The sequence below is a fragment of the Pipistrellus kuhlii genome, unplaced genomic scaffold (assembly GCF_014108245.1).
Source record: "Pipistrellus kuhlii isolate mPipKuh1 unplaced genomic scaffold, mPipKuh1.p scaffold_m20_p_6, whole genome shotgun sequence".
NCBI classification, from domain to species: Eukaryota; Metazoa; Chordata; class Mammalia; order Chiroptera; family Vespertilionidae; genus Pipistrellus; species Pipistrellus kuhlii.
In genome coordinates this window covers 28037527-28047433 of record NW_023425562.1, presented here as the reverse complement: position 1 = coordinate 28047433, position 9907 = coordinate 28037527, and the positions used below count along the sequence as shown (strand labels likewise).

General features: G+C 43.1%; 1 protein-coding gene across 1 annotated transcript; it reads left to right on the top strand.

Annotated features, from left to right (window-relative positions):
* Positions 1-2457: 2457 nt before the first annotated feature.
* Positions 2458-4800, top strand: TXNDC2 (thioredoxin domain containing 2; the record flags this gene model as incomplete). The annotated part of the gene is made up of 1 exon (XM_036419528.2): positions 2458-4800. A coding segment is annotated over one exon (1905 nt), but the record flags the coding sequence as incomplete, so codon positions are not given.
* Between the last annotated feature and the right edge of the window lie 5107 nt (positions 4801-9907).

Genomic DNA, 9907 nt, shown 5'->3' with positions numbered 1-9907 from the left:
TGGTTGATGTTTCTCTCTCATCGACGTTTCTAGCTCTCTATCTCTCTTCCTCTCTGTAAGAAAAATCAATAAAATATATTTAAAACAAAACAAAACAAAACAAAAACATTGATCAGCTGCCTCTGCCTGTGTCCCACTTGGGGATCAAACCTGCAGCCCAGGTATATGCTCTGAACATGAACTGAATCAGCAACCCTTTGGTGCACAGGATGACACTCCTCCTGGCACCCAGCCAGGGGACCTGAGGCTACAGGTCCCAGCAGGGCTTGACAAGGGTGGGACTGGCCAGCCAGGTCTGGATCTAACCCAGTGAGGGGGTCGGGGGTGACTGGGTCTGGGTCTCCCACAATTTTGAGGTTTATGTGGGTGGGCAGGAATTTGACTCTGGGTCCTGTGGTGAGCCCAACTCTGACAGGAGGAAGGTTTTCATATACATTTTACTAATTTTCTTTCATCTCTTGACACTTCTATTATAGAGAAAGGCAAATAGCAACATTAAATTATTTCCTCTAATTAATCCCCTTTTAATGTGCACAAATTTTGTGCACTGGGTCACTAGTATAACCATATTGCTCATGAGCAATTTGGAGGCAAGCTTGTGCTAAAAGAAAAAAAGAAAGAAATATTGATGCCTCTGAATAATCAATACTTCAGGTTGCTTAGAATCCATTTGAATTGCAGAATGAAGAGCAGGAATAATTGGAACAGCTCTGCTGAACTGAAAACACAACTCAAATCTCTAAGTATAAATATAACGGGATCACTTCCTCACTCATTGCTAAGATGTACAGATACAATGTGACTTTAAATTTTTTCTTGAGTGTATCTTCTCTTTCCCAGAAGCCTTATCTTAATGGAATATGAAGAAGATTGGTGAGGAACAGGGACATGAAATTAAATCTATTTGTGGTATTTCAACCCAAAGAATACCTTTTCGTTTTGGTAGCAATTTGGTCTTTCTAATTCCTCCTGTATGGACTGGTTATTGCCAGCCCCTCTGCTTCTGCTGGTCTGGTCCCTAGGACCACAGAGAACCCCTGATTATATCTAGGGGTTGGGGCACTGTGTGGTTTCCTACTGGTAGAGCTTGTGCCTCTAGTCCTTGCTTCTGGTTGCAAAACCCCCTACACTATGGCTTCTTTGTTCCTCTTTGAAGCCTCTGCTGATTCTTTGGCTTTCTCAGGACCCTCACAGCCCCACTGTGGAGCGTTCAGGACTTCCAGATCCCTGACATGTGCACGCCGGGTCATACCCTCTGCCAATGGCCTACCGTGTGGATGTGGAGTCCATGTGGATGTGAGCCATTCATGGCCTTCCAGCTGGAAAATGAGGCAAATGCTGTTCTGCTTTCAGCTATCCTCCAAACACATCTAACCTGCATCCGTGCTTAGGTTTCCACCTGAAGAGAGGAGGACAGGACTCACGTATCTGTTCTCTGGGTTCCCCACCTACCGGGATGGAAGGGCTGAGGTTTTCATTTCTTCCTCTAAATGAGGGAATGCCATCTGTGTCACAATCTATTCCCATCCAAATGGCTCCAGCAGGGCTTCTGACAGGCAGGCAGGGCTTGGCAGAGGAGGGTAACACGGTTAGGAGGAGATGGTTACAGTGGGTGAGTCATAAAGAGAAAACTGGAGCTGGAGAACCCTAGAGGGAGATTGCAGGAAAGTTGGTTTCAAATTACCTATCTTGGACAGGTCATTTGGCAAACAGTACAACACAGTGTAGTATTGAGAGGGAGGCCCCGGAACCTGCCCCACATACTAGTTCTGTGACCTTGAGTGAGTTATGCAACTTCTCTCAGGCTCAGTTTTCTCATTTGCAAAGTGAGGGATCATAATGGTACTTACCTCAGCGGTTTGTTGTGCTATAGAAAATAATGCTTATGAGTGTGTACCAGGCCCCAGGCGCAGCCTCATGCACAGTATGACCACCATAGAGGCTGCCATGAAACTCTTCAGTACAGAGATGGAAAACCATCTGTAACTACACAAATATAAGTTGCTGCTCGTTCTAAGATATTGAATAGGTTGGAAACGTTGGAGGGCACAGCCTTGTGTTAACTATGAGACATTTATGAAATAAGAATGGGAAGTGGTGAAGCTGGATCCCCAGAAAAACTGAACATGAGGCCTGACAAACAACCAGAAACACATGAAGGCGATCCTAATGGTAAGAGGGAGGGAGGGTATCACCTTCAGGGACCCGTTTGCTTGGGGAGTATGCAGTAGTGTAAGACTAAGCTGAGAAAATTGTAATCTAAAAACAAAAAACAAAACAAAAAAAACCTATATAAAGGATACATGTAATCACATGATACTTGGCCTTTTGTTGAATGTGATTATTCCAAAGAATACATCATTCTAAGACTATGTTGGTGAGCTCTAAAGATGACACAGGTCTTCTTTGGAGTATATGATCAAAAAAAATTTTTTTTTGGGGGGGGGTGTTTTGTGTTTTTTTTTTTTTTTTTTCTCCCCCATTTTATTTTATCTGCTGTTTTGTTCAGAGATTCCACTATTACAGGTTCTGCCCGGCCATGTGACTCCCCTGGCCCCGGAGTTCTTGGATCCAGCACTCACACAGAAAGCCTTTGCCCACAATGTCAGCAGCGCACAGCACATGCCTGCAGAGAACTCCAAAGTTCCGCAACTCGAGGGCATGTTTCTTCCTGAGCAGGGGAGAGAGGCCAGCTCCTCAGCAAAAGCCATGCAGTCCAAGGAAGGTGACCCTCCCAATTCCTCAGCGAAAATCACGCAGCCCAGGCAAGGCAACACATCCAGTTCCCCAGGCAAAACGGTCCTGCCTAAAGAGGGCAGCATCTTTAATTCCTCTAGGAAAACCACTCTTCCCAAAGAGGGTAACCCTGCTAATTCCTCAGAAAAACCCATCCCATCTAAGCAGAGTGACTTCTTCAATTTTCCAACTAAAACTAATCCCCTTAAATACAATGATACTCATATATCCCCAGGTAAAAGCACCCTTCCTAACGAGGATAACACCCCTAGTTCATCAGCAAAAACCATCCCAACCAAGCAGAGTGACAATCTCATTTTCTCAAAAAAACTCATCCTATCCAAGAAGAACAGCATCCCCAAGTCCTCAGAAAAATACGTTTCACCCAAATTGGATGACACCTCCAAATCTCCAGAAGAAACCATTCAGGCAAAGCAGGGCAACCCTCCGAAGCCATCAGAAAAGAACATTTCATTCAAGCCGGGAGTCACCTCCAAATCTCCCGAAGAAACGGTCCAGCCAAAGCAGAGCTATACCCCCAGGCTGTCAGAAAAGACCATTTCATTCGAGCTGGGTGTCACCTCCAAATCTCCAGAAGAAGCCATTCAGCAAAAGCAGGGCTACACTCCCAGGCTATCAGCAAAATCCAATTCATTCAAGCCGGGTGACACCTCCAAATCTCTCGAAAAAACCTTCCAGCCAAAGCAGGGCTACACCCCCAAGCTATCAGAAAAGAGCATTTCATTCGAGCTGGGTGTCACCTCCAAAACTCCCAAAGAAGCCTTCCAGGCAAAGCAGGACTATACTCCCAGGCTATCAGAAAAGAACATTTCACCCAAGTGGGGTGCCACCTCCAAATCTCCAGAAGAAACCATCCAGCCAGAGGAGGACAACACCCCCAAGTCCTCAGAAAAAGTCATCCAGCTCAAGGAGGGTGACACCCCCAAATCCTCAGAAAAAGTCATCCAGCTCAAGGAGGGTGACACCCCCAAATCCTCAGAGAAGGAAGTCGTCCAGCTCAAGGAGGGTGACACCCCCAAATCCTCAGAGAAGGAAGTCATCCAGCTCAAGGAGGGTGACACCCCCAAGTCCTCAGAGAAGAAAGTCATCCAGCTCAAGGAGGGTGACACCCCCAAAACCTCAGAGAAGGAAGTCATCCAGCTCAAGGAGGGTGACACCCCCAAGTCCTCAGAGAAGAAAGTCATCCAGCTCAAGGAGGGTGACACCCCCAAGTCCTCAGAGGAAACCATCCAGCCTGCAGAAGGTGACGTCGCGGCAGAAGAAACCGAGGGGCTCTTGAAGGTCGACATGGTGAAAATGATCCTGAGCAAAGAGGATTTTGACTTGGCGCTCAAGGAGGCAGGGGAGAGGCTGGTGGCCGTGGTCTTCTCGGCCGTGTGGTGTATGCCTTGCAGGACCATCAAACCCCTTTTCTGTTCCCTGTCTGTGAAGCACGAGGATGTAGTGTTCCTGCACGTGGATGTTGATGACTGTGAGGAGCTGGTGAAAGACCGTGGGATCATTTATGTCCCAACCTTTCAGTTTTATAAAAGAGAAGAAAAGGTGCGTGAGCTCTGTGGTGCCCTTAAGGAAGATCTTGGAACAATCATTGCAGAATTAAAGTAGTGCATTCTGAAAGCATTACGGAGAGTCAACTGGTCATAGCTTGTGATTTTTTTTTGTTTATTTACAAAAAAAAGGTATAACAAAAGTGTATATCCAAATGATACTTAATTATAAATTAGAAATGTCAATTCTATTCATGTCAAAAACTAGTTAGAGCACTAAAACGTATTGTGACCATATTTTTCTTAATAGAAAACTGTGATATCAGAGTTCCTTTGGTGGAGATTGGAAGTCCAGCTGTCCCCTACTTTTTTATCTAGATTTTTTATTCCCTCCCCCTCCCCACTCACCGTTGAAAATTCAGCTCATTTCCTGTTAGCAGAGACATTGGAAATTTAGAAATTCTCTAGAACAGTGGTCAGCAAACTCATTAGTCAACAGAGCCAAATATCAACAGTACAACGATTGAAATTTCTTTTGAGAGCTAAATTTTTTAAACTTAAACTTCTTCTAGCACCACTTCTTCAAAATAGACTTGTCCAGGCCGTGGTATTTTGAGGAAGAGCCACACTCAAGGGGCCAAAGAGCTGCATGCGACTCTCGAGCCGCAGTTTGCCGACCACTGCTCTAGAAGTACATGATTTAAAGATGAGTAGAAACTTCTCATGTTCACATGTCTTTGGGATTTCTGATAAGACATTTTTGTAAATAAAGAATCTGAGAGATTCACGTACCATATCTAACCTTTTTCTTGTGAGGGGAGTGCTATGGCGCCCCCGGGAAGTTCCGGGGCTTGCCAACCCCGATTCATTGGCGGCAGAGCTGACACCAAGGCCATGCTTCCAGATTTCAAGTCCAGGCCTCGTTTTTTACTAATCAGCACTCGTAAAGTCTGAGACAGAGCTCAGAACTCTGGTCTCTCAGGCCAAGAGCTTTATTATTCAGGTTTAAGTTAGAGTGATCCTTGGTGCCATTGTGACATCAACTCCCTAGTGGCAAAATTCCTGTTTTTTCTCCTTGGTAACTAGGTTTCTGATAGCTGTTCCCAGATATCTCAGAACACAAAGGCCCAGGTTTGGGCCATAAATGATGGCTTTGTTTGTCATCTTCTCCACAGCAGATATGTTCCAAAACCTCCGGTGGATGCTTAAAGACATAGATAGTGTTTTTTCTATCCATACATACCTGGGGAATGCTGCCTCGGGCCTCTCTGGAGTCAGCCCCAAAAGTAAAAACAAAGCCTTCTCCAAAGGCCAAGGATCTTTGGTCTCGGCTGAACATAGACCTTCAAGAGCAGAACAAGAAATCAGAACATCATGGTCTCAGATGGCAGTGAAGCCAACTGTCCATTTCTCCAAATGATTCTTCTGCCTTGAAAGAAGTCTCAAGAGCATGGGGATCTGTCACCCAGCTCCTGTACTCCGGGGCAAATTGCATTTCATAAACTTTCCTGCCCCTCCTCCAGCAGGTTGGATGGTCAGGAATGCAATGTCGGTTGAATTCTCATTGGCTCTCTCATGCAGGAGGGGGATGAGCAAATAAAACGTGGTTCAGGAATTCTATAAATCAAAGTTTCTCAAATTCAAACATTTAGATTTCTTGTCTTTTGTACTTGAAAAATCGGGTTCAGGAGTTACAGACTGGGGCCTAGAAACCTCTCCCCATAGCCCAAGGAAAATCATCCAACAAGGTAGCCCTCACTACCCCCCTATCTTTCTTCCCCCACTCTCTTCCCTCCCGCCAAGCTCCTATCTTTTTTACATTGCAGCTCCTAAAGGTGCTTCCTTGCTCTCAGGACAATTACTCTCCAGGACATTGTCACCTTTATCTGATCTCCACCAACCTTTCTGGAAACCCACAATAGTTGTATCCTAGAATTGGTCACCTTCTCAGCAGCATTTGCTTCCTAAGTCCCAGCTACTCAGTTAGGGATAATGAGGATCTTGATTATATGCCTTTTAATGGTGTGGTCAGATTTCTGAACTTCATTTATTAGATGGAGGGCCTTTCTTTCAGTCAATGTTGTGGTAGTGAGGAATGAGGAAAGGAATGGTTAGGTTTTCCAAATTTGCTGGGAAAAGGAGCGGGGGGGGGGGTAGGGGGGAGAGAGAGAGAGAGAGAGAGAGAGAGAGAGAGAGAGAGAGAGAGAGAGAGAGAAGATGAGCAAATAAAACAGCTATGATACATTTACACAATGGAATACTACACGACTGTAAAAAAAAGAAAATGTCACCCTTTGCAACACCAAGGGTGGACCTGGAGAGTATTATGCTAAGTGAAATTATCCAGTCAGAGAAAGACAAATACCATATGATTTCACTCCTATGTGGAATTTAATGAACAAATTGAACTAATAAGCAAAACTAAACAGACTCATAGATAGAGAGTAGGCAGACAGCTGTTGGGGGTGGGTAAAGTGATTGAGCAAAAAATTTTTAAAAAGAGAAAGAACTTATGGACATGGACAACAGTGTGGTGATTGTGGGGAGTGGAGTGGGGAAGGTGGTGGAGGGTATGGGGGAGATAACTGGTGATGGAGAAAAATTTATGACTCATTAAAATGTCCCCAAAATACAAGGGAGAGGCTCAGTAAAGCATCTAGTCATGAAAAAAAAAATTGGATAAAAATCATAAAGTGTTGGTTGGCTAATTCTGTACATAGACATTGTTTCTTTCACTCATTTTTCCCCTGCTCACTTATATAATGAAAAGAAAAAAATAAATGGAATACTTTCAAGATTCCAACTGCTTATAAACTGCTAGGAAAAACAATGTCTGGGAGGTCAGAAGCAGAGGAGAGTGAATATAATGGCCCAAGGTCAAGCATGTTCTGGCAGAGTCTTTGAGTGCTGAACTTAACCTGGGTTCTGTGTTTCAAACGAGCATTCTGGGCCTTTCTGGCTTTTTATTACAAACAACCCTACAGACTAAATCAATAGGAGTTTTTCTGTTTGGAGATGAATTGTCTAGTGATTGTGAGTGTCAGGGGGGAGGTGATCTATTTGTTTTTTGGTGGCAAGTCACAGAATCCCAACTCAAACCTGTTCCAGCAAAAATACCAAGTGTATCAAACCTTGAAACTGGAAATTCTAAGGGACAAACTGCTTCAGGCAGTTGTGAGGAGTTCAACCAACTTCGTAGGGACACTGATAGTTTTTACTTTTCAGTGTTACTGTGTATCTTGATTTTATCTTCGATTGCTTCACAGTTCATGATCACAGATAAAAAGTGAGCCTGTTCCTTTTAACTCCATCAAAAGTCCTTGGAAAGACTCTGATTGACTGGGTCGCATGCCTGAACCTGTGTGTCTGCGAGAGAAGGGGGGCTCTGATGGATCAGGCCCGGGTCACTTTGCACCCTGGAGCGGGGTCAGTGCCATCAAACCATACAAGCTAAGAAGGCTTACAGGGGAGCTGGAAGAAGGAAGAACTGCTATGCAGACAAGCATATCCACTGCTTGGTCACACTTGGCACCACTGCAGCAGAGCAAGAGTTACACTAAATATGGTCAGAATCACCCTTATCCCTACTTAGCAATTCCCATGAAAAAATCCAACCTGATAATACTAGTAAGTCTGTGCACTTATCAAATTTCTTTTAAATACACCTCACTTCACTTTAATCCTATCTGATTTTCTTAAGTCCGTAACTATATGGCCTTAAAACTAAATAATGTCCTGTACTTTATTCAAATGACAAATTATCTTATGATAACACGTTTCACTAAAGATGGCATATGGAATATGAATCAACATACAAAACACTTATTAAGTAAATACTTGGAAGAATGCAAATGATATAAACAGGGTAAGACAGTTTTGGGGTCTGACCTTCTAAATTATGTTTTTGAAGTCTATTTTTCTCCAAGTATGAGCCAGTTGAATTAATAGTGGAGATTTACATATAATATTCCATGAGTGTTTAATACTTTTTGAGGCAGAAATGTTAATTTCAAATAAATTACATTCAGCAAATATTTGAAAGTCAGGATCTATTGTTCCCTAGAAAACTCCAATGTGATTTTTAAAAATATATTTTTATTGATTTTAGAGAGGCAGGAAGAGGGAGAGAGAGATAAAAACATTGATGATGACAGAGAATCATTGATCAGCTGCCTCATGCATGCCCACACTGGGGACCGAACCCACAACCCTAGCATGGGCCCTGACCAGGAATCAAACCTTGACCTTCAGGTCCATAAGAGGATGCTCAACCACTGAGCCACGCCGGCTGGGATAAGGCGGGTATTTCAAAATGAGATTTGGCCTGGGGAAGACTGGAGAAGAGCGGAGTTGTTCTCACTCAGAACCTACCTGCAGGCCTTATTGCTATTTTCACTAAACGTCTCTGAAGAGTCTCTGGCGTCTGGAGAGTCATCTTACAGGTAGGGCTGGAGGAAGAAGGAAAGGACTGCTTCCCTGTCCTGTGCCCCAGGAAGGTCACAAAGCCTTGGTGTTTGAAAGACAAAGCTAAATGCAAGTCTAATGACTCACAGATCAATATTTGGTACTGACATTAAGGAGATCAGGAGGAAGTCACCAACCCGTTAGCCAGTGACTCTTAGTTTAGGAAAGGCAAATAGACTAGTCATCTTCCAAGGAAGGCTTTAAGAAGATTTCCTTTAAATTATACCAGGTAACAATAGCTAGACTGTAGCGTGTTGTCATGCTATCAGAATAACTGGAGCAGTATCTTAAAAAAACAATTCAACATTAATGGATTTTAATGATCCCTTGTGCTCATTTCCCTAATAAACTTGATCTCTTTCTGTAAGCTCAGAATAACTCATATGCTAAAGATGCTTGCTTTGAAATTCCATTTTGGTATCTGAGGTGTGTTTTTTTTTTAAAATTTAAAGTATTGCCAAAACCGATTTGACTCAGTGGATAGAGCGTCAGCCTGTAGACTGAAGGGTCCTGGGTTAGATTCCGGTCAAGGGCATGTGCCTTGGTTGCGGGCACATCCACAGTGGGGGGTGTGCAGGAGGAGGCTGATCGATGTCTCTCTCTCATCGATGTTTCTCTATCCCTCTCTCTTCCTCTCTGTAAAAAAATCAATAAAATATATTTTTAAAAAGTATTTATAAATCCAAATTATAATTCCATTCTATTTTGGATGGCTATTTTCATATATGTCTATGTCAGATATAAAAATCCTAAAATAAAGTTGGTCACTTATCTTCTTTAGGCCCCAACTATGGTACTGATTTGTTCCTTAAGTGCTCACACACACTCACACACACACACACACACACACACACACACACACACACACAGAGTCAAGATTTATGATGTGCGGTTCATATAATACACATGTTTTTCTAATTGATATTCAGGTTGAAGGCAGAAATATAAGGTGCATATATCAGGAATAAGCTGTATTCAGAGATAATAAATAAACTGTTCAAGTGCAGTGAATATTCAAAGCCCTTAGGCTGAACGCTAGGAAAACTGTTTGGAGGTACATATAAAACTGAAAACTTCTCTGCTTTTAATTAAATTAATAAATCAGTTTCTAATTCTTAGGATTCTTCTATACTTTATTGACTTGCTTAAATACCAGATCATGATAACCCTAGTTGATCCTTTTGGATAAAGATCAGATG